At 38.0% G+C, this 25,449-nt stretch overlaps 1 protein-coding gene across 1 annotated transcript in view; it reads left to right on the top strand.

Moving 5' to 3' along the window:
- Positions 1–302: 302 nt before the first annotated feature.
- The window catches only part of LUZP2 (leucine zipper protein 2), a 61,482-nt gene continuing 36,335 nt past the window's right edge, over positions 303–25,449 (top strand). Inside the window, exons 1-2 of the mRNA XM_042882731.1 lie at positions 303–321; positions 8,307–8,668. Coding sequence (XP_042738665.1) covers positions 8,607–8,668 — 62 coding nt within the window. The 5' untranslated portion in view covers positions 303–321; positions 8,307–8,606. The remainder of the gene's footprint in view (positions 322–8,306; positions 8,669–25,449) is intronic.

Genomic DNA, 25,449 nt, shown 5'->3' on the forward strand with positions numbered 1-25,449 from the left:
TTGGGAGTTTTTTTCTGAGCTTAGGACACAGCTGAGCATTTTCATTTATTTCTGATTATCCCTTTCCACCTTGATAATCTTTCCAGTTATACGACCTGTAAAATACCAGCCTAATCACGCCACTCTGCTAATTATATACCTGTGAATTTTACACTCTATTTGCTAAGAGCTGGATCAGTCATTGCCATAGATCGGAGTTTTGAGTAGTCCAACAGCTCAGGAAACCAGAGAGCTACCTAATGGACCTCAGTTTGTTTCATTCTTTTGATAAGCAAAATTTTTTTGCTGCTACTCTGAAAACATACTCTTTTTAAATTAGAGGTAAGTGCTTCTGTAAGGGAGAATAGTATTAAATGCAGGATTTAGTTGTTTTGTTTATATGGTGCTATAATCATCCTTAGTATGAACTATATAGATAAGTATTGATGAGCATAGATAAAATAAGTGCAATAGTTGACACATTATGTGAAAGCTACGGTGGTTACCTAAGCTATATAATATTTACTTGCATCAAAGATACTGCAGTCAGGCTCCACAAAATCTACAGAAACTATAGCTGTAAATGTTTGCACAAGTTTGAGAAGAGAAGGTAACGTACTATTGAGTGTGAGCATAATCTGTGGAAGTAAAACTGCGGGTCGAAGGCTCTTGTGCTCAGTGCTGATAAAGATTCTGCAGCAGGCTGAATAGTTGGAAGGATACCAAGGAGGAGAATTTAAAAAAAAAAAAAAAAAAAAAAAGTATTGAAGAGTATAAAGGTCAGCGTAATTCTATATGGAAGATTTTGGTAAAGGAAAGGACCTTCCCTGAACTATAGTAAACACAGAATGGAAAGCTTACTACCCCAAACCCTGTGTATTATGCTTGTTAGTCATGTAGTCTGTCGTCAAATTAACCTTTTGATGGTCTTCGTGTGACTGTTGTTGATGCTCTGCAAGTTTGTAATTAAAGACAACTATATGCCTAGCTAACTAGCTAATGAAAAGGAATCAGCTCAAGGATGATATTTAAATTCTTTGTAAACATTATTTATTACACTATAGAGGGCAGCCCTTTAAAATGTCATTGTTTGTCCTAGGTTAGTGAGAAATCTCCGTGGAAATACTGTAATAACATATTGAATGAGTTAGCTGAGTGCCTCAGCCCATGACTTCCCTGTTTTCTAAAGATAAAAATGGAAAAATAATCTTGTGATAAACCTTCTATCACAGACAAAATATAAGGCTGAAAGGTAAGAAGAAATATGATTTGATTTGTAGGTCGGTGCAATCATCAAATATTAGGATGAGAGCAACAAAAAGCAATTTACCTCTAAGGGTTTATCTTACCTTCTTAATTTAATTTTCCCATTTTAGGTCACTGCTCCAGCAAGCCTTCTGCTGGTTCCTTGGCTACTAGTAAATGATAAAAATATCTAGGAAGGTAAAACAATGTACTACCTTAAATGCAGAGGGATTTGCTCTCTGAGAATCTCAGAACACAACCCTATAAAGATAGAGTTAGAACTGCCAGAGAAGTGCTTGGTTTTGTTTCATGTTCATTTTTCTAGGGAGGTTTATGTTGAAAAGTCAGTATCAACAAAAGCGCGGGTGAAAATGGATTCAGATGCTTGTGAATATCTGATTTCACAGTGGTGTGCTGTTTTTAACTTGTAGAGAAATTGAAACATGCCTTTAAGCAGAGCTTTACGAAGCTTGCTGTTAGTGAACTGAGTAATGTGTTATCTATCACCTTCAAAGGTCTGTCTGAACTTGTTCAATCTTTGTGTCAGATAGCTTATGCACTCAGTGCCATTGCCATACATTGATAGTATTTTATACTGTGGTAGGTATCACTGGCAGGCGTGTCTTTTTTCAGCTTAAGCCAGAATAAAAATTTGGTTTTCCTGGTGAAGTACATTGCCAAATGCTTTTCCTAGAGATTGTTATTGCAATATAAGAGTGCTTGAGGCCACGTCTGCTTTTCTCATGCAGAGTTCAAATAAATGGCATTTCCATAGAACATACTGTGGTTAAAGAAAGGGATTTGAAAGGTGCACGTGTGGATGCCATCTTGTGTGGTGTGTTTTAATGAGTTCATTGCGACCCAGCCTGGATGTAATGAAAGAATTAATATCCCTTTTCCAACCTTCTGGGCAATGGTAATAAAGTTAGGATAGCTGTTGCTATTCTTGCCATTGCAAGAATTCGTGTTTCTTGAAAGAAAAGCAGTGATCACCCAGCCATAATGTTAAGGTTTGGAGCTTCTCTTTTACTCTGTACCCTTACACAGTCCTCTGTCACTCTTTCCCTCTGATTTAGCTTCACAGATTAATATTGATCCATTTTCCTTCTACTAGAAAATTAGGTTAGAGCGGAGAGGTGGGAAAGGACAAAGCATCTGTAAGATAAGTGTTGCACCACAGCATTACTCTGCAGTGTCTTACATGTGACCATTTGCACAGGTGTTTCTTCCAAAATCTGAAATATAGTGCAACAATATGTGCTAACTCATAATTATGAATGGAAGTAGCAAAGCAAGAGTTCCTCTGAATAGATTATATACATATAGAAGAAAAATAAATCACTCTATATGTTCATCTAAATGGTAATCAGAGTTTGTGTTACAGCTGTTGCACCCCTTTAAGTACAAGAATTGCAACAGGATTTGGGAAATATGTCAGAGTTGTGGTTTGGGTATTTTGTCTACTAAACATTTCTGAAGTGAGAATGCATGAAAATGTGTATTTGGTGCTTGTGACTGCATTTCCCTTCTGTCCTGAAGCATCTCTTTCCTTTGCCTTCTTCAGTATGAATCTCCCACATCAGTCCTGAAGGATTTTCCATCTTTTAAAGTTACTTATTTGCTTTTTAACATCTTTTCTATTTATATGAACACAATTCTGTGTTCTACTCCATCTAAAGAACTGGGGACAGTGTATTGGATGCCTGTTGAAACCTCCTCCCTTCTCATCTTTTTAGTTGGAGAGACAAAGAGGTTAAGGCATGCAGCTTTAGGATCTGGACTGTGCTGAAATACAGAAATTGAATCAAGGTCCAATTGAGGATAGGTTTCCAGAGTTAAATATGGCATAACCTAGATTTGACCAGATTCTTAATAGTAAACTTTACAAAATGAAAAATGATGCTAAAAGGTAAACAGAACGTGAAAGCTTTAGGTGGTTAATTATGTGTGCATTAAATGTTTATATGACTAATACCAGAAATAAATTTAATGCTGTGGCAGACTGACACAACCCCTTCAGGCTGCATTTACTTTGTTTGGCAGAAAGTGCAACTGTGCTGCTGTAATATAGGATCTACAAGAATTTATGCAATTATAATATGCTATCAGCATGACAATCTTACTGTTGACATAAAGTTTTTCCACTGAGTTCCCATTAATTCTGCATTAATGACATTTTGATACGATCTTGATAGTATAATTCTAATGCATATCATATTTAATAAAACTTGAATTAGATCTGCACTTAGCCTTCAAAAATGAGTTTTTTAATAGGGTATAACATAAAACAGTTTGAAATATTAGGAAAATCTCATTATTTCATCAAGGAAATCCAGTTATCGCTCAGTGCCTTACTACATTCCTGCTGCATTGCGAGAAGTAATGTAGACTTGTCTGAGGGACGGGATGCCAAGGCACTTCATCACTGGTGCAGATGAGATCAGGCAATATACTCTACTGTAATTCTGTGGAAGGATGCCATGAGAAATTCTCCTTTGCTCACAGTCTATTGCAGTATCCTCTATTTGATACAGAAAAGCAGTATAACTACTTGCATATCACAAAACAACACTGTAAAACCAAGTATAGATCTAAGTGGAAAACATTTATGATGATCATAAATAGCTGTTAACAGTTTCAGAATGATGCAGTAAATGTATGGTTTATGCACGTGCTTTACACACTGCTGGTAATTATATTGCACACTATTGGAATGTCCGTTTATGCTACTTATCAGTCTACTCATGGTATGTTGCATGAGGCTATAGATACTAAGTGTAATGAGGAATTATGCAGAATCTTGTGAATAGCATCCTATATGCGATTCACCCCACACCAAATGAATGTAGATATCTCATATCATGAGTTCCCAACAGGTACAGTGCTTAAATTGTGGGGTAATTTATCAAATTACTTAGCTTATACAAGTTTCAGTAGCAAAACATCATCTTTAATGTTTGCATCATTCGGATGGGGATATTTGTAAAGACAGAAATATTCTAATGATTTAATTGTAATAATTCTTTCTAGGATCTCATTCAATCTCATTAGAGCTTCAGACGTTGAAACACTGTTCAACTCATCTAATCATATTTATTTCTACACACAGCTTTCTTTTTTTAAATTGATGATGAGTTAAGGTCCAAAAATAGTATTGGGAGAGGAGAGGTGTACAAGGCTGAATTGGATGGGGCCATGGGCAGCCTGGTCTAGTATTAAATGTTGAGGTTGGTGGCCCTGCCTGTGGTGGGGATGACTGAAGATTAATGATCCTTGAGGTCCCTTCTGACCCTGGCCATTCTGTAATGCAGGTATGTGTGGGCAAATGAGTGAAAACTGTGATGCTCAAATGGGTCATTTCTAACTGAATTGATGCACTGCTGAGTTGGTGCTAATTATGCTGTATTCTAATCAAGGAAAGAATTCCTGAAAACTTTTTGTTAACAAAAACTGTTCTGTTCTTCAACAATGTCAGCCATATTTAATATTACAAAATGCATTGGGGAAATCCTCTTGAAGTACAGACAGATGTAGAAATGGAGGAATGTTCAAATTAAAACATAAAAAAAGATTGTTAAAGCAACTCAACATACTTAAGTATGTTGAACCTGATACCTGGAACATGTTGTTGTTCTATACAGTGGTTCAGTCAAGATGTTCTGTCACTTCCAGGCTTACTGCGGCTCTAATATTGCCTGAAATGTAGGCCTGCAGTGTGTAACTAAGCTAGGTGGGAATGGTAAATATATAATACAGAATCATTGCTGTTTTGAATGGTGGAAAAAGAGGTTCCACAGAATATCCAACTATTATTTCTTTTCAATAATCACATTTGTGAAATTCTTCATTTCTTTGCATTTGAAGAGCAGACCTCTGTGTGCTGTGTGTATTTGCTAGAGAGTCATGGGGTAAACTGAGCTGGAAGTCCAACCTGCTAGAAGTAGGGTTAGTTAAGAGGTTAAATGTATTGGGATTTAATTTATAATTCTAATGAAGACCTCAACTGGCTGGTTCTTAGATAAAGAAAGAGGGAGCTTCCCTGGGAATTTCTTAGTAAGTTGAAATGACCTCCAAAATGACTTCTGAAGCAGCTGCCGATCTGCTCTGAAGTTCAAGCTGTAATTCCAGCACTGTGTTGGCTTTTTCCCTTTTCCTTGCTACAGTGAAGTTAGGAACTCTCCTTAAACAATTGAGTCTTTCATTTAGCTGAGTAAAGATATAAAATATCCATGGATTGTGAGCTGGTATTCTAACAAATAAAAGTAAAATAGACACCCCGGCTAAAATAGTTACTACGTAAATAAAGGAAGAAGTGAATCCTTTCTGCTCTGACAAGCTTGAGCTTGGTACTATATACTTCTGCAAAGAGACACAGTAGATTCAATTTCTTCCCTAAAATAGGCAATGATACTCCCTTACTTGCTGCATTTAGCCAGACTTGCAGAAGTCTGGGTGATGACTGGTGTGATGTGGCACTTCTAAGGGAATATGCAGTTCTTGAAATACCCAACAACAGTTCCATTCTTGTAGTCTGATCTATATTTAAGATGTCTTTGTTTGTAAAAGTGCACATATAATCACCTTAATTCTTACTAAAATAGGAATAGTCATATATTGAATTAGGCTGTCAATGAATTTAAGCAAAAAAGGGAAAATGTTTCACTGAGTGAAAACACAATATTTCCTGATCTGTATTTCTAATGTATTTGTATTCAAAGTCTTAGAAGTTGCTGTTTGTCAATATGTGTTGTCCATTTAAGAATGCATAGACGTCAAGTAAATTATATAGCTAAGAAAACTGTAAATATTCTTTCCTTTCTATGAATCAGATTCTCTTCTAAAGAAGCACTTCGTACTCTTAAAAAAGCTTCTCTGCTTTAAAAGATAAAACTAAAAACAACAAAAAAAAACACAATATCTCCAAAGCTTCAGATCTAGCTAAGTTAGTTGTGAGGGGTAAATGGATGTCTTCTCACATGCCTTCAGGCAAACAGTTTGAGCACAATCAAGTCTGACAGCATTAATGTTTAAGATTAAATGCCCAGTCCTTAATTGAAGAACTTATAAAAAATGCAATTTTAAGTCCTACCTTTGTTTACTGCTGAGTTTTTCTCTTAACAGTAACACAGCTCATCCGTGCATTTGGTAACAATATTGATGTTGTGATCTCCTAACGGCCTGGAAGAGTACAGGCTTTGCCCAGATGGATTGATACCCTCCATTCCCATACCATGATCTGAGATGGGAAGCTTTTCTTTTTGAGGTGTTCAGAAGCTGAGACTGAGCTGTGGCCATCTGATTGGGATATTCATATACAAGTGAGACTAAAGGAGTAGCGTTGGAAAAGCTTAAAGGGTTTGCACTTGCTGAGTCAGTTCTGATCAGAGTGAGGAAAAACTAGAGGAATGGGGAGGGTGGAGGGGGAGGTGAAGGTGAAGTTGGGTGCAGCAGAGGAGGTTCAGGTTGGATGTTATTAAAAATTTCTTCCCTAGTGGAAGAGGCAGGTGGAAAAGAGTAACAGTAAAATAGAAAAACAGTTCACAAAGTGGCAGAATCCTGTGAGATTTGTTGAGCTTGCACTGTATAATTGAGCATAAGTTACTCCCTAGTGCCTTCTCTTTGTCCCTCTTCCACCCTGTATGGGTGCATATAAAGAAAGGGTGGAAGAAGGTGTAGCTGCCCATAGATGCCTGGAAGGTACCTGGGAGAGTTAGTTGTTGGTTTTGTTTTTTGGTTTTGTTGTGTTTTTTTTTTTCTGGAAGAGAAAATGAGAAGCTGACTGCACTTTTTATGACCTTTTTACTGTTCTGCCATAAGTATCCATGGCAACATGACTGTTTCTGATTCTGGTACTGTAGCATCAAAATAACAATAAATGCTGAGTTAAATTACTGCGGTCAAATACAACTTGCTGCCAGGGGGGCCAGGGAAATAACGTAGTTAGGACACAGAGTTCTTTTCAGACATTATTTTAGCCTTTTTCTGTACATTCTTTTTCCTATGTATATTCCTTTTCTTTTTCTCCCTTTCTCCCCCTCCCCCCTCTCTTCATTGTGTTGGATATGTAATTTATTCCATCTCTATGCCACATGAAGCCTTAATAAGGGTCAAATCTATTTTCAAAGAAGTTTCCATTTCTATTGGCTGTGATACAACCTGCATGTATTCTTCAAACAGTTGAATGCAATGATGTGCCATGCTAGAGTGTGGGAACTTTTTATTTTATGCATGTCTTGTATAATGTAGTTTCTGGATGCCTTTCATTTAACCTGACAGGTACACAGACAGCCAGAACTCTGTCTTCTAATGATCAGTTCTCATTCCTTACTCGGAGGGTGGTTGAGGTGTTGGCACAGGCTGCCCAGGGAGCTGTGGGTGCCCGGTTCCTGCAAAGCAGTGAAGGCCAGGCTGGATGGGTGCCTGGGCAGCCTGAGCTGGTGTAGGGCAACCAGTCTACGGCAGGGGCTTGGATCTTGACGATCTTGAAAGTCCCTTCTAACATAAGCTATTCTATGATTCAGTTGTAGACAAGTTTGGGCTTTTTTTCTGTTGCATAGAAAGTTTAATTTTTGTTTCAGAGTTCTACGGCTCTATGATTTGCTGATTTCACTTGTGACAGAGTAAAGAATACTTGGATTTTGGAAGCATTTTCGGTTGACAGTACATTTTACTTGTACTTTTACAATCGAGGTCAAGATAAGATGAAACAAAAACTCATAAAGCGGAAAATAAGAGTCTGAAATGCTCTTGAAGACTTCTGAGTTGCTTCTGCTAGTAAATGATTTTTAGAGATGACGTGAATATTTCAAAAAAAGTATTTTGGGGATCTGTTTCCCCTCTTCCTTTCAACTTGAAGTGCTAATGGGGTGAATTAGTATCTAATTGACTTAATGATGCGTGAATTCTTGCTGTGCAGAGGTGATACCTCTCCAGTTCCAGTTTGTCAAGCTGATCTGTTACCTGCTGTTTGCTTCTAGCAAATCCTGCCTTTGTACCACAATCTTATATAGAACATTTTGAACAAATGAAGACTGGAATGAAAATAACATCATTTTCTAATTACAGTTTCTTTCTTTTTCCAGGTGGAATCCCCAAGCTCTGCTCTGCCATAACCTCAAAGCCAAGTGCCAGCTGCTGCCTGCCCGTCCCTCCCCATCCACCGCTACCAAACCCTCCAGGACGCGGCTGGAGGCAGCACGCTGACTGATCGCCTCGAGCAGGCTGTGGGTTCGCAGCAGCAGCTCGCTGCCTCTGACATCACTCCTGGAACTCACATCCCACTCTGAGCTCCCTTCATTAGTCGGTCTATCGCTTGGCAGAGGAAGCAGGAGACGCTGCGAGGAGGATCGGTGAGGAAAAGAACGAAACAGGGAGGCTACATCATGAAATTCTTCCCTGCTTATTACTTGCTGCTGCTTTTTCCTGCACTGGTCTTCAGCACTAGGTGAGTACAGAGAGCTATTTTGCTTACAGTTCTGCTCTGTTTGCTATTTATTCTTTTAGTCTCAGTAATAGCGAGAGGAACAACACAGGTTTCAGTTTCTGCTGGGGTAGGAAGTTTAAAGCAAGGGTATCTTTCCTGATTCTTGTTTTCCTCCTCCCCCTCCTGATCCTCTGAGATGCACTGAATCTTTTACTTGTTCTCTCTGGGCTTTTATATGCTGTTAAAGAGCTGCTCCTGTGTAAGCTGACCCAGAGCTCGGAAGATGAAACAAGACAGTTATCAAATATAAGCTTCATATATACAGCAGCAATAGCACATTCTGTGCTTTATGGGAAATATGGAAGGCTGAAACTAAGGATGTGCTAATATATCCTCCTGTTCAGTGCAGGGAAATAAACACTTAGGTAATCTTATCCCAGCTCAGGCTTTTGCATCTGAACCTATGGCTAATCCTATAAACCTCAGGGTCTTAGGGCTTATCTTCTTGACTGTGAAATACAGGTGAGGTGTTGCAGTGTTATCTCAATGCCAGATAATGTTGAAAAGTTACTGCAATCCAGAAGCAGTACAGCATGTCACTGAGAAAGTGAGCAAAACCTATTGCAGCCTGAAAATAACAACTGCACTGATTGTTTAGAGCTCTGATAAAATAGTGTTCACTTGCTCAGAGATGGTGTTTTCTGTGTTGTGGGCATAACGTGTTCAGACAAGGAAAGACACAGCTGATACATTCCTTCTCTGAACAAGACAATGTGATGAGTTAATGCTGCCTGCTGAGTAGATACGTCCTAATGACACTGCTCTCAGTCCAGGCTTCCTAAATTCCCATTGGTGATTAGAAAATAAACCCAGATTTAAAGCATGGCATTTCTCTGCCCTGGTAATAATAAGTACACAATCAACTTCTAAACCTGAAAGCATGTTATCGGAGGATGTGTATTTGTCATGAAAATGCTGGTTACTTTAGTCTTCCTCTTTTGTAAAATGTCTTCCTGTCTTTTGTTGTTGTTGTTGTTTTTACTTTTTGCAGGAAAAACAAGACATTTTAAGTCTGAATTTCTTATGGACTTTTATAAAAGAAAAAGTCTGTCTGCTAGCTATTCAGAGTGAGGTATACCAGGGGCATCTCTCAGTGCATATGCAAACATATGAAAATGTTAACTGGAAAAGCTGGGTGGGAAAAGATCTGAATGCGGGAAGAAGTAAGGACTATCACAGTGTTCCCATTATCTTCCTACTGCACCTTTTCTGGGGTGTGATTTCTATTTGTCTGTAACACTTGTGATTTAGAGACCACAGTGCCAGTCAACATACAGAACTCCAAGGCTCTTGGAAACATAAATCACAAGAGAATTGCAACATACAGGTGTTCAATAGCTTTTCTCTTTGATTGAATAAGTGAGGGAACATTCATTAGTGCTCAAGAATTTAGATAAATAGTTCTAATCATTTAGAAGTCACATATTCTTCACTAAGAAACAGGTGAAAAAGGGAACAAGTGCCACAACAGTTTTGTCAGATGCAAGTGTGCACCTTGCATAGGTTTGCACAGATGAAAATGTCATGAAAAGATGCAGAAACTGCTTGAATCTTTCAAAATTTGCAGTTTTCATGAAATGTCAGATCAGTAACTTCTGTGTTCAGGAGACTGAACTGGAACAAGACATGCAGTGTAACACCCAAAAAGCAGGTGCCTCTCATTTAAGGAGAAAATAGGTTTTTTTTTTGTAGAAAAACATGGCCTGTGGTCATTCTTTATTATAATAATAGTAAAATTAAGGTCCTTACTTTCCTCCTTTCCTCCAAAAATAAATGGACAGAATATGAGGAAGTTGGAGCTGACGTGTGAATGCTAACCATGAATGTTTTGACTTGGAGGAGTGCATATATTCCTAAAAGTATAACTTTTGCACACAATTTGTATTACTTTCTAATTGAGGGGTGAAAATGATGAATGTGAGGCACTTAAAATTCTATTTGAGCATACCTTACGTGTTATAAAGTAAAGCTTTGATTATGACATATTTTGAATGGTCATAACGTTCCATAGGATGCTGACCCTCTCCTACAGTATTAGTGATTTCTAAGTCTGGAGGTGGTGTACTGTCCTGGTCAGCAGCTTCCTTCAGTCATTTAATTTTTAACCTTGTAGAATGTGGAGTAATTTCTCAACAACTCATAATAGTTTAAAAAAATATATATACACACACGCACATATATATATATATATATATATATATATATATATATATATATATATATATATGAATGATAGAGTGCTATCAGTATGCTGCCTATTGGAAAGAGATGATGCTTTATTCTACCTTCAGCTGAAGATGGTTCTGTCTGCAACAGTAGTTTTTTTTGAGACATAGTTAATGCATTTGCTGGACTGAAACGCAGCAGGTTGTCAGGAGCAGTTGTGTTAGCAAAACGCAGGGTCTAATATTGTGGTATGTGAAATTGCTTAGGTAAGGAGAAGCACCTGCCTTGCGGTGCAGAAAGTTTTCCACTGTGATTTGCTTTTTGCATAAGTTGTTAGAGAAGCCAAGTGTTGCCATTTAGTATGTTAGTGTTGATGTGAAATGTATGCAGTATTGTAGAGAACAGAAGTTCTTTCTTCCTTGTCATATGTCAAGTTTTTTCTTTGTCTCATGTCATGGTTTTATAGCTTGAGATGAACCTCGGCTTGTCTTCCAGGAGAATTGTAAACAAATATGAATTGATGAGTTGAACTATATTGACCCACTTCTTATTTTACAATGTTGTTGAAAAGAGAAATACACAGCTGTAACTTGTAAGGTTGCGTTCGTAGTACACAGCCTTGAAAATCAGAAATTAATCACAAACATCTCAGCATAGACTATAACAGTACAAATGAACTAAATATCTATTAAACTACAGAAAATCCATATTCTTGAAATGGATTTTGTCTGTATTACTTAAGCTTGGTTTTGTTGCGGTTTCCGATCTTGGTTATTACTCTTAGTCATATTTCAAGCTTCTCTGTACTGCAGGCATGCTTAGAAGATTGAGTTATATTGGTCTGTCCAGGTAATGGTGTGCTTGCAGACAGAATTAGTGAAAGTTACTGCTTGGAGTCCCACAGACATTTAAAGAATATATTTTTGAAGATGAAATGAACATATTTCAAACTCTTCTAAAGCTTGCAGTTTCACATTTCCTCAGGCTGTTTGGTTTGGGCAGATGTTAAGTGATGGTTGTATATGTGTTACTGGTTTTTTTCACATTTCGTTGAAGACACCTACAGAAATGTCCCACTGTACCGAGCTCTCAGTGAGTGCACAGAGTGTGTAATAGGCAAAGGTTCTCATTCTGTCTGCGTGCTTCTATGGATGCAGATGCCTAAGCCTTCAGACTGGGGAAAATATGATTTGCAGAAGGGTCATGCATATGATCTGCATGAAATTTGGGTCAGTAACTGAGATTTGCAGTTCTGATTACCTTGTCAAATGAGACTTGCTTGTTATTACATAGAAGGAGCCTCTTCTGAATAGTAATTGTTTCAATTGGAAGGCTAGGCACTGAAGTCTTTGGTCACCAACAGTTTTGTTGTCTAAATGGTGAATATCTAACTCACTCAAAGGGCCTTTTTGTCATGCAAAACTTGTCTTTTCATCTGAGTGCTTAAAATGTAGAACTCTTCTGTCCGAGCATGAAATTTGCCAGATGCAAAATTGGATTGAAATAGAATTATATAGCTGAGAATAGCTCTGTAGACCCAGTAGATGCATTTTAATACCAGTGTTAATGATACTAAACAGTAAATCATTAAAAGGATGTATGAACACCAGGGTGGTGAAAGGCAGAATTTCACTTCACGGCAGTGAAATGGCTGACACTTTTTTTGCTAATAGTACAATTCAGTGACAGCTTTATGATGCTGATGTTAGAAGACAATCCATAATTCAGGTGCTAACCGGCAGTTAACAGCAGGACAAGGGGAAATGGTTTTTAAGTTGAGGGAAGGAAGATTTTTTTAGGTTGGATATCAAGGGGGAGTTTTTTACTGTGAGAGTGGTGAGGTGCTGGAACAGCTGCCCAGAGAGGCTGTGGATGTCCCGTCCCTGGAGGTGTTCAAGGCCAGGTTGGATGCGGCCCCAGCCTGGGCTGGTATTAAATGGGGAGGTTGGTGGCCTTGCAATGTGGCAGGGGGGTTGGAGGTTCATGATCCTTGAGGTCCCTTCCAACCTGGCCGTTCTGTGAAATGCCACCTTTTGTTTTATATCAGGAGAAAAGCAGTATGGTCACTTCTGGTAGGTGGATGCTTCTTAATGAATATATGGCACTGGGTCTAGTACACGCCTGTTGTTGGGAGAAATGGAAATAACTTCAAACCACTTGCCATATGAAATGTGAGAACTTGACTCAGAGACTTGCTTTTTCCTTGTAACATATTTTTGAGGACAACTCTTTTCTTTATAGCATTTTTTTGTTTCCTTTTTTTTTTTTTTTTTTTAAAGTACACAGAATATGGCTACTTTCTCTTAGGTAAAGTTGTGTGAAAGACTTCATCTGAGATTTGATGATGGGCAAGGGGGGAATGTCTTTAACAGTACAGTACCAGGGGTTTGGGAAAATGAAAGAAATACTGGAAGAAGTCCTTGTTTGCTAGGTCTTATACCCCTTTTCATCTCAAACACACTTCAGACTATAGACAGATGTTCCCAAGTGACTGCTATTGAGACTCCCAGAAGAGTAGGGGGAATCCTACCCCTTGCTGGATTTTGAGGTGCAAGAGTGAGACTTATTTGTGGTAATATATCCATCTGTAGCCATATTGCTGCTATGTGCTCAAGCAGGTGGCCAAAAGCAGTCTTCCCTTCTGGGATCTTAGGCTGAGGTCTAGCAGTGTTCTTCCTTTTTCTCATGTTTGAGTGTGAACTGTGGAAAAGTGGGTAGTTTGACGTAGACTGCTTTAGCAGAAAAGAATGTGGATTTTCATGTAAGCTGGATAGACAACAAAAACAGTTTTATTATTTCGCTTTCTGAATTCATCAAGAAATGTAGGGGCACTTATTCAACCCTATGTCTCCTGCTCAGAATTCCTTTTGGGCCTGCTTTAGCAATCTGAGTTTCCTTAACTGTAGAAATATTCCAGTTTTTACCAAGGCTTGGATGATTTTTCACACTGGGTTGACGTTTTGTTAGTGCCTGTTTTGTAGAAGTGTCTTTCAGCATATGGCTTGGGATGTAGTTATACCTGAAGAAAGCATGAGCTTTGCTGTGGATTGTGTTTAAAAACAAGGGGACAAGTTTACTTGCAATATAATCTAGTTATAGGAATGTATTTGGCTCAATTTCTCTATTTTGATGCATGGGTGAGAGTCTAAGCCAGCTACGTTCCTGGGTATTGCTATTAGGTGAACCAAAGTCTTTTCCTTCTATGAGAAATGTTGAGGTTTGGTTTTATTAAAAATAATAGAATGAACTTGAAAAATGAATAAATGTTGAAAAAAAACAAACAAACACTGATAATCCTAAAATAGCAAACAAGCCACCAACCAGAAACTCCCAAGCATGCTCTGATATGGTGCAGACATGCTCAAGGTACTTTGTAAATAAGGGAGTTGGGGCACATCCATCTTTGATAGAAAAGTAAAGCAAGACCTGGTGCAGGTGGAGTTCTTGGCATCAGAATGAAATTGCTTAAGGTTAATTAAGGAATCCCTGTGCTTGTGCTATGGTTTACTCTGTAGATATATCCTTGATGTGTGCCTTACGCAACAGATTTACGTCTCCATGTTTGCAGTTTATTTACAGTGGGACAACCACACATTTAATCAGTTTGTCTCCCACTTGAAGAGAAGGGGTGGGAAAGCAGTAGATTCTTGTCCAAGCTTAGAAATGTAGTGGTGTATTTTGCTATGACGTGGGGCTAATGTCTGATGAAGAATGATGACCTTGGAATTGGTATGCAGTAAATGTTTTTATCCCAGACAATAAGATATCATGGCAAAATGCTCCTCAAAGTTAAGCCTACCAGCCAAAATTAGAAATCCAGGTGGTAAATCTTTGTAACTGCAGCCAGAAAATGAAAAATTATTTTGTGGTACTTGTATATAAATGTTGAATATGAAAAGGAAAAGTAGAAAAGATGAGGGGAATGGAAGAATGGGGGGGGGGGGGGCGGGGGGTTGGGAACAAGAAAGGAAAAAAAAGAAAGAAATCAAAATGTGTGATCTTCAGGAGAAACTTAAATTCAATTATCTGTAGATTTGATCAAATCTAAGTCCATGCAATAGCTGTATCTCAAGGCTTCCTAGGATTCAGTCTTAAAATTGTAATAGAACGGTTGGACTTCTGCTTATTACACCATGCACAATGCATTTCTGCTCAGGACAACTGGAATCAAGATACTTATGTAACTTTTAACATATTCCTTGTTTCCAGGGAAATTATAATGCTGACATTTGTTTTTCCTCATCTACTAGTTCAGCTGAATGCAGGGATATCAAACTAAATTTGAAATCTCTCCTACAAAAATGCATTTAACAGCAACCTGTTCCCAGACAGTGATCCTTACCATTCTGCACACAAATTTCTTATGCAACTTGTCAGAAAGCATTGCTCCTTGTTGTCTGGTTTTGCCCAATGAGTGCACTGGCTGTCTTATAAGGGTCAGATCTGTAGGTACCCTCTGAATGGAAAACAAATGGTGGTTTTGTCTGAAAGAAGATAGTTCAGGCTATCCTTCAATTTCAATATTGCACCAGTGTTCAAGATGCATGTTGTTATATATGCTATTTCAGGCATATTAGAGTGGCAAGTGTCTTTGAGAAGTGGTATAGGATAAATTGAAAAATTCATTGTTGCATCAAGTAACATCTTAATTCCAACTCTGCCTGCTTATCTTCCTGTGCTGTTACTTCTCCCTTTGCCCCAGTGCGTTCCCATATTTATTAATCTTCACTTTTACTGCATATTAGCAGTAACACACGAAAAAAACCCTGCTGAAATCTCTGCTGTATTTACTGGAACAGCCTATCTCAGTGAATCACAAGAGCAATCAATGCTGATATTTTTGAGCTCAAGAAATAAAGTGGTGTGGAATTTATCAATATCTTCTTTACATGATAGCTTCCAAAGTAGTACAGGGAAATGTCAAATTCCTGATGCATTCTGTATATGCCTGCTATCTGAAGAAGGTGAGGTCAGTATTGTGCCTGCTGCTGTATTTTGCCTAAAAGGTTAATGATTCCAGCTGTTTGCAGCATACTTCTGTTGTTGCTTCTAATGAACGCTCATGTTTTCAATTTATGTTCACAACTTCCCTGCAGGATATGTAGATAAGCTTGTTTTTCATTTACGGAGTAGGAAAATGGAAGCTGGTTTAAAAACTAGCCTGATGGTCAGACAAGTTGTGGCATTAAACAGGAAAGAATATGTGTTCGCTGAATTCCATCTGACTGCAGAACCAACACCTTCCCCTTGTAGTTGGAGACAGTTCTCTTCGTGAACTTCTTGAGGTTACCATGCCAAACATTGTATACCATAGGCTTTGCTACACCTTCAAAATACCTTCTGTTAAAGGACTTGTGTTTATCATACTGTATGCTCCATGTAATCTCACTGTAGTAATAACTCTTCAGGATCTCTGCAGTTGCTTTTATGAGCCTTTGTAAAACTTGGTTGAATAACAGAAGGGGTTAGGAGGGGAAAAAACTGCCAGGCATTAAGATAATCAGAGGGCTGGAGCATCTCTCCTATGAAGAAAGGGAGGGAGGGAACTGGGCTTGTTTAGCTTGGAAGAGAGAAGGCTCTGGGGAGACCTTGTGGCCTTCCAATATTTGAAGGGAGTGTATAAACAAGAGGGGTTATGACTGTTTATGAGGGTGGATACTGATAGGACAAGGGGGTATGGTTTTAAAGTAAGACAGGATGTTTAGGTTAGATATTAGGAGGATGTTTTTCACTCAAAGTAGTGACACACTGGAGCAGGTTGCTCAAGGAGGTTGTGGATGCCCCATCCCTAGAAGCATTCAAGGCCAGGCTGGATGTGTCTCTGGGCAGCCTGGTCTGGTGGTTGGCAACTCTGCCCGTGGCAGGGGACTTGAAACTAGATGATCTTTGAGGTCCTGTCATGGCTTTTTGTCTTGTTTTTTTTTTAACCCATCCACTATCTCCCTCTCACCCTCACCTGAGGCATGGATCTGCAAGTTCCCTGCTTCATTAATCACTGGGCTGGGGCGGTCTGGCTGTAAAGAAAGAAAGTGAGACTTTACTGAAAAGCAGATGAGAAATGTGTGTGCAAATGCAATTGCTTTGACTGAAAAGCAGATGTGCTCTGGGTAGCATTAGATGGAATATACAGCAAGTTTACTCCTGCTGATGCAGCATATAAAATGTGTGCTTGATATGCTAAGACCTATGTCTGTCATGACATAGGGATTTTTCCTCTAAATGGAGAAGTAAAATGAATTTTACTCCTTCCTCCCTCACAGCTTTTTCTAAGAAGAAATACTTTTCAGACAATGAAATTCAGCCAGGATATGAATCAAACACCTGTGTTCAATAAACGCTGAATTTTTGAGCAACTTTGAAACTGATCAGTTCATAATTAGTTCTCATCTTCTGTGCCCAAGTACTCAATATGATCATTGTATTCTTTCTGCTAATTAGTGACTGATTGAGTCCGTCAGTCCCTCTGCAGGTCTACTCCTCTATTTTGCAGGGTGTGTAAAGTTCCTGACACATTCTCTCCTGAAAATATGCACTGTAGCTTCTTTTATTCCATGTGAAGTGAGCCAACTTTTGCCAAGGAACCAGGGATTTTTGAAAGACTCAATACCTATGATCTGCATTGTATTTAAGTGTGCTGAATGAGTCTGATTTTGATGCCTATTGAATTTCAAATGGGGGACAGCATGATGGCTCCTCTAACACTGTGAATATCTGAGATAATAAATAAATGAAATCCATACACTTAAAAATGAGACAGGTATTCAGCTGTTGAGTTATATGGTCATGTTTGTTAGAAATACTTTCTGGCAGCTTTCAGAAAGTCTAGCTTTGCAGCTTTCTTTATTTCTCTGGGAGCTGAGGAGTAAGGCTGTTTGGCTAAATGTGGAGGTTAAGGCCTGGGAAGTAACCATGGTGCCCCGTAACAATGTGGTGAGAGGGCTCTCAGAATCTACAGCATCCTTGTGCTTTCCTTGTGTTGTCTTCATTAAGCATCTTTAAATGTGTGATCGGTACAGCCTGTACTATTTAACTTGGTGGAAAACTCAGGCTCAGGTTTTCTGTGAAATCTCTGTATTCGTGTATGACGTGAAAAAAATAAACTCAAGAGTATAGACAGGGAATAGAGACTTTTCATAGTTGCTTCTCTATTTACTTGGAAAACAAATATCTGCTGTTCAGTACTCATAAATGTTGCTCTGTTTGGTTCAGAAAAGCTTAAGAAAGCAGACATTTAATTTCATATCTTTAACTTGTACCTTCCTTTCACCCTGTCTCAAATATTCTAGTTCCTTCCTGAATTTCTAATTCACTGGAGATCTTTTGTCTCAAGGGGAGATTGCTTTTCTGAGTCCATTTGAAGAACTAATTAATGATTCCTTAAAACAGATTTCACTACTCAGTTTTTACAGGAATTTATTTTTATCTGTTCCACATGACAGTATTTGGTATTGCCCCTTTCATTTGTACCAAAGAGAGACAAAATGTAAATAGTTTCTGAAATCACTAAGAAGTACAAGATGATGCATATACTTGAAGTGAATCCTTAAGGAATATAGGATATTTTATCTGTGATGAATTCCACAGTACTTAAACTCTCTGCATTAAATAGACTATGTATGAACTAGACTATGTTTTAGCTGACCCTGAAGTCAGGGTAAGAATGTTATAACTAAAACACATTGACTCCTTACTGTAAGGGCATCACGTTTCCTTTACTACTTAAACTTGATGATTATATCACATGTTAAAAACATCGTTTTAAATGTAGTATTAAACCTTTCTCAGCAACACGTCATATTCCTGTAATAATTACATTTGTGTTTGACTAGATACTTCCTGTGGAACAATGGGAAGTTGACAAGAATCACCTCTAGTTCACCCACCAGAGGAATGTGGAAAAAATCTTGTATGAAATAATTTCATCTGCCTTAATTTTCCAAGATCTGGTGGAGGAAATGATTCTTAAAGTATCTTTCTGTATAAGATATTCAGATAGGTACTAAAATCATTGTTATTCTAAACATTTGTGAAGACAAATATAGAGAAACATGCAGATAGGTTTTCAACAGTTCACTTGGAGATTAAACTGGAAGCAAATATACATAGCCCAAAACTTCCCCCAACCACCTAACTTGCAAGAAAACTGTCAGAAAATTTTGCTATATAACATGTGGGAAGTCATAGTAGCCATTGTGGTGCCTAATAGGACGAGATCAGAGGGGTGGTGGTGCTTTTAGTATCTCTTTATAGGCAATAGATAAAAAGGAACATTGAGAGATGAATAACTAATTTGAAGTATTCATACAGTCCTAGAGTCCTCCTCTTTATCTTACCAAAGGCCAACTACAACCTAGAGCTGCTTTTTCTATACAAAAGTGAAGAGAGCTGTATATGTAAGATGTGCACGTGATGCAGGTGTCTGAGAAAATTTGGAATGTAGAGGGAAGGAGATTCAATCAGTTCTCCCTGTTACTACTCATGACTTTAATCCTGATATGTGTAGGCTTATTTCTCTAAAGCTTAATGAGTTTCAGAAAAGTGCTCTGTGTATTTTAAACTTCATCAATGGCAGCACGTACAACTTTCACTGCTCTTCAGATAATACACTGTTTGTAAGAATCTTCTTAACTAACGTTATTTATGCCCTGCTAATGAGGATAGAGAGAATTCTTACCTTCTTAATTTAATGAAAAATTGACTGTGGGAAAATCTCGTGGTCTGAAGCAGGTGCTGAAACATCATAGTGGGTATTGATAAAAGTCAGCTAGAAGCTGCAAAATTGGATACAACTTCATCAGTGTGTTTTCAAGATCTCTTTCCCAAAGGAAAATGAATAAACATGTATAGCATGTGTCTGTGTGTAATGGATTTCATACTTTGTGTCTGCAACTCATGGAAAGACTGTTTTGCCATCTTTCCCCCGTAGCATGAATTAGGTGTTTATGCTTCTGCTTTTATGCAGTTAAGTACTTCAAAACAGCTGAATACTTTCTTTTTCTTAAATAGTTAAGGCATCCATTTGTGATACTCCCTTTGCAAATAAATACAAATACATACAAATAAATACATATATAATAATATATAATAAATACAAATAAATACATCAAACGATTTCTACAGAAAACTGTGTTTTTAATTAGTATTCCACTTCCTTCAAATGTGAGAAGCTAAACTGGAGATAACCACTGTTTCTGGAAAATAAGCTAATCTGGAATTATTGTTAGAATCACAGAATCGCTGTGGTTGGAGAAGACCTCCAAGATCATCTAGTCCATGTTGCCATCAATATTCCCCCCCACTAGCTGTGTCCCTTAGTACAACATCTAAATGTTTCTTGAATGCTTCTACTTTTTGAGTCTTTCAGTTGAACAAGCTTATACTTTTGTGTAGAAAGTTATAAATATTCTGTTCAAATGTAGGGAACCAATAGAAAGTTGCTCTGTTCATAATGCTGTTAGTTACTACCATAATATCATGGTCTAGCATTCCTGAAAAGGTAACTCAAGAAATGTAGTTACATAAAGTAAGCATTCAAAACTTTTTTTTTTTCTGTGTTGTCTTCTAGTTATGCTGATTTATAACTGTGACTTGTAACTTGACAGTTGCTGGAAGCTATTCCAAAGCACTTCCAGGTGCACATGAAACAAAATGAGTGCTGTTGTGTGCTCTCCTCTCAGCTTGCCCTGCAGCTTTCACCAATTCTGCATGCTAGGTAATTCTCCCATTCTAATTTTCAGAAAAATCTGAATTGTTTTGGCCCTCAGATTCTGAATCCTTTTTGTTTCCTCTGGGAGATTTTTCTCTGGGACGTTCTTATTTTATTTTGTCTTATTTTTTTTTTAATTATGTTGATATAAGTTGCAACTAGTTACCTTGTGGTGTGTTTAAATAATGGGGCATATCTTTGTATTGCATATATTAGGGAGGTTCCTGAGAATTCATATAGGTAACAAAGGTTCCAAGAGCCTTTTTATGGAATATATACGTACCTCTGGGAAGGCCTGTGAATATGTGTCAACTGAAGATCTTCTTGTGCAAGGTATGTGTGATAGGAGGAGAATGTCCCCCATGCACCCAACGCTAATATTAAAGAATGTGTACTTTCTACCTTTCCAGTTTGAGTCTTAAAGAGTTTCTTGATTGACTGCCTGTGATACTCAAGGTCAAGTTGCCTGGTGTTCTCACACGATTAATAGGTTCGTATGATGTTCAGTGACTGAGGATTGAATACAGCTTTATGTATTCAATTTGGAATTGCTTTCTCCTTCCAATACTTGAGCCTTTTTGACCCTAGATGCAGTACTCTGTTCTTGAAGGGGGAAAAAATAAAGGAAACTTTCAGTCAATGATTAGTGCTTTACTTACAGAGAGTGCTATGATTAGAAGCTATTGGTCTGTAGACTTGTACCAAACAATAGTATTGCTACCTTATACAAGACAGAAATCCAGAGTCAGGAGTGGTGCTCATTCTCTAGCCACCGTTCTTGTGCCTTGCAGTTTAGTTTTCAACAGAGGTAATTCTGAATGACGTGTTCTGCTATGATGCAAATTTATCTTTCTGAGAAGGAGGAAATTTGGAAGACTTACATTCTCTTGCCTTTGTTTTTTTTTCCTCCAAAACCATTATGGAATCTGGAACATAAATCTTGGTTAAAGTAGAATAAAGTAGAATAAATTTTCTCTTCATTGGGGGGTGGGGGAGAAATGTGACGTAGATTTTTTTTTGACACTGTATTTATCATTTGGAATAAAAGCAAAAGCACTGGTGGTTTTAGCACGATTCTGGCTAAACTGAACAGAAATTATCCCTGGGTTAAACCCAGGCAATGAAGAATTGTGCTTGTTTCTGTAGCCTAGAACATATAGAATAAGTGGAGAATACTTGTGGAATTTGGGTTGTTTTCCACATGTTGAAACAGGAAAAATAGAAAAGCATTTCAGTAATACGTATCACATCAAAATGTAGTATTTTCAAGATTAATATTAAGAGAAAGTAACCTCTAAAAATGAAGTGATTACGTAAATACAACTTGGTTAGAAATGCGTCCTGAAAACTTCATCTGTTAATGTTTTTCAGGAAATATTTTCTCCTTCTCCAATGTCTTTAACTTAGGAATACAATGTAATTAGTTCTCGTGTACAAGATAGTTCTTATCTTTCCTGAATGTACTGCTTTATTAAAAAAAAAAAAAGTTTTTAGTAATTCTCAGAACATTACCTCCTCCTTGCTTAATGATTGCTTCGGCACTTGAACGCTATGGTTTTATAAACACAGCCTGAAGCTTTCATGTGGATAGACCTGTTCCTATGTGATACTTGGATGAAACTGATTTGAGAAGTGCATCTTCAGTCCTAAGTGAATCCGTTTATAGACCCTCACAGTGCCGTAGTTCGTTTCCCAGTTCTTTATTGAATTACTGTTTCTGTGATACAGAAACCATTCCAAGCACTTACAGCAGCTCTTGCATAGGAGACCAAGGGTTTTTATACCTGCTTTCAAACTGTCAAGAAATTTCTCCACTATAAGAAATCACAATTGATTTGTAACAGTCTCTATTCCAACAAGGCAAGATCGTGAGCTGCAAAATAGCTTTATTAGGATTCTGATTGTTTTGCAGTCTTCATTGACATTTGCTTTCTTCAAGTGACCTTTGGAATACTGAATGACTTGGCAGGATTCCATTGGAGTAAAATTGGAAACAGTCTGTAGCTTTAAAACAATTATTTGCTCACTTTCAGTCATGGCTAAGAAAGGTCTGTTTAGCACCTTTGGAGTCATTGTCCCATCCACAGAATTCACTGAATCACCATGCCTCAGTGGGATGTTTACAGCATCTATATTAGGAAAGAGAGTAAGAAATTGGTCAGCTGAAGGATGGCTGAGTTCAAAGTAGAATCTGCCTATTCTGGTGTTGTAGTTGTGGCTGAATCTATACTACCAAGAAAAGAAGGAAACAATACTCTCTATTTAAGAGCCTCTTTCTGAGGTCAGTGACTACAGAGAGCGTGAAAATCGCAGAATTCCCTGACAACACATAAAGAAACGCAGTGCTGTTTCAGATGGAGCCATCTCAGATCGTCAGTTGTGTTTACCTGATTAAATTAATTAAAGGGTTTAAGTACTTGATAAATCTAAAAAAAAAAAAAAAAAAAAGAAATGGTTAGCTCGTCAGAATTATTCCTGGTGGTAGGCATTACTGTGTTGTATGTTTCGAGTCCACAGGATTTGGGAAGTTATGGGGAAGAACTGTATTATAACACTACCGTGTATCTTGGGAGCTGTGTTCAAAATATCTGTTCCAGCTTTCATTCCAGGATGAAAAGAACAGAGGCAGAAAATGAGTTCAAACTGAGAAAAGAGAAGGCTGGAAATGGAGTGAGAAATCCCATTAACTGAGCTTGAATTCCATTTATTTCCCTCGGTGCTATGATATTCACTGATGTTGTATATAAAATATCAGTGTCAGCAAATATTCTCAAAGTTCATTTGGATGACTGGCATATCCTGACATGAAACATATTTCTTTGTCTATGAAAGAGAGACTAAAACTGTGGATTTTAATTCCTCTATGAGCTGAAGTGTGGCTTATTGTAGAACTTGGTAAATGAGGCACAACTGACTGCAAAGGAAAGTGTCCTGTTAGTTGTTCCGTGTCCTCAGCTAAATGGTTCGTGCAGCTCTGAAGGGAAGCAGTGTGTCTGGGGCCTGTGCATTTGGAGGTTCTGACTGGCAAGTGCGAAAGGTTTGCTCAGCTGCTGCCTAGAGAAGGAATAGCTGCTGGAAGCTGAACTTGTAGAAATGCAGCTGTCATCATACAGTGGAATTACTGTTTCCAACAGCTAACAGAGACAGGAAGGACTGTCCTTCTGGAAGGACTAATAAGTAGTGAAGGATGCAGACTAACGTTGCTTGACAGAAATAGGTATCTGGAAAGATGGGACTTGTAACAGACTGAACTACAGTGCTGGAGTTTCCTTAGTGATTGACTGTAACGTTGGAGGAAGGAGTTGCAGAAATAAGTGGAGAAAGAACTGAAGTGTGCAATCACGAGGATACGTTTCTCCAATTCAGACAGTGAATGATTGTGAAAGCCTTGTCATTTTCAAGTTAAATGGCTGAAGATCCATTTTCTGCTTTTCTTTTCTAGTATTGAGATATTAGACTAGAAGCATACCTGTCTTTGCTACGGAGCATTGTCTTTGTGACTTATAGCACAAAATCATGGTCATACAGCTGTAACTGAAGGAACTACATCTCGTTCCCATGCAGTTGTTTTCCAGTGCACTGCAGCTGGGCAGATGGTCTCAAGTTTGTCTGCATCACAATCACTGTTATTTTTGGGATATTTATTGTAATAAAGGTACTTTATTCTCCTTCAAAGGTACTTCTGGGAAGAGGACATGAGGGTGAGGCTTTGAGTGAGCACAGTATGCTACTTTATCCCAAAAATCCTGAGGGTCTTATGCTGATGAAAATGAATTATTTTCCTCTTGGATTGTTCCACTGGCCTGAGGAAACAAGCTTTCTGAGTGCTTTTCAGTAAGCATTGACAGAAGAATTCGAGCAGTTTCATTAGAGTTACGCTTGGAGGATAAGGAGCAAAAAGAATGGGACTTGTAGAGAGAGACATAGAAAATTATGCTGCTTAGAAGCAGAAAAACACTTTCTTCAGGAGAGGAGGGGGGAAAAAAAAAAGCAAAATCAATATCATGGAGTAACAACTTCACAAAAAAGGTAATTCAAATGTTTGGCAGTACCATCAGGTAATGCCTGCCTGGGTGAGATGCTACAGAGAATGAGTTATTTGCCACTTTAAAGGTGTTTAGAGTGTGCTTGCTTGCCTACTGTGTTTCTCAGTATTATATCTACACCCAAAACAAAACCCATTTCAGTTGCAGATAGAGTTCAACTCCATCCTCAATCTAGCACAGTCAGAATCCCCCTGACAGAACAACTGCTGCACTTGGTCATGAAAGCCTGAATTATAATTGAAGGTATTCGTTTTATTGTCGATGCAGCCCTCAGAAGGCTTTTGCAGTGGTTGAGTCAGGAGAACGCTGCAGGGAAAATGATACAGCTGAAAGGTTGTCTTTCACACTAATTACTGTTCAGCTGGTGTATTTGTAAAGGTTGGCAATGTACTAGCTGCTGTTTAGATTATCTCAAAATTTTCTTAGAGATTTCTAGTTCAAAATCCTATTTCTGCAAGATTTCGTGAAGCTATTAAGAAAATCTACCCTTGTCAAGTCACCACACCTGGCTATTAAAAATGGAATATTCTGTTAAATAAAGGAATAAAGGCCTTTTGTGCTTCAGTGTCGTTTTTTAGTAGAAAATACATGAATGTTTCTGTGGGGAGATTTCTTAAGCAGCTGTGTAATGGATAAATAGAAGTTAATTAGGAGGAATTGAGACCCAAACTTGTATTGATCACAGCTGTTCTTATCCTAGTGTAAAAATTGTTAAAAATGACTTCTTTGTACTTTTAAACAAAGGTGTTTCTGTTGTATGCATCTTTTCATTCTCTTCATAGGCCTTTTGTTGAAGCTTATATTGTTATCTTGAAGATTGCGGT

Source organism: Lagopus leucura, unplaced genomic scaffold, assembly GCF_019238085.1.
Source record: "Lagopus leucura isolate 7727_CA_CO unplaced genomic scaffold, USGS_WTPT01 Super-Scaffold_100035, whole genome shotgun sequence".
Lineage (NCBI taxonomy): Eukaryota > Metazoa > Chordata > Aves > Galliformes > Phasianidae > Lagopus > Lagopus leucura.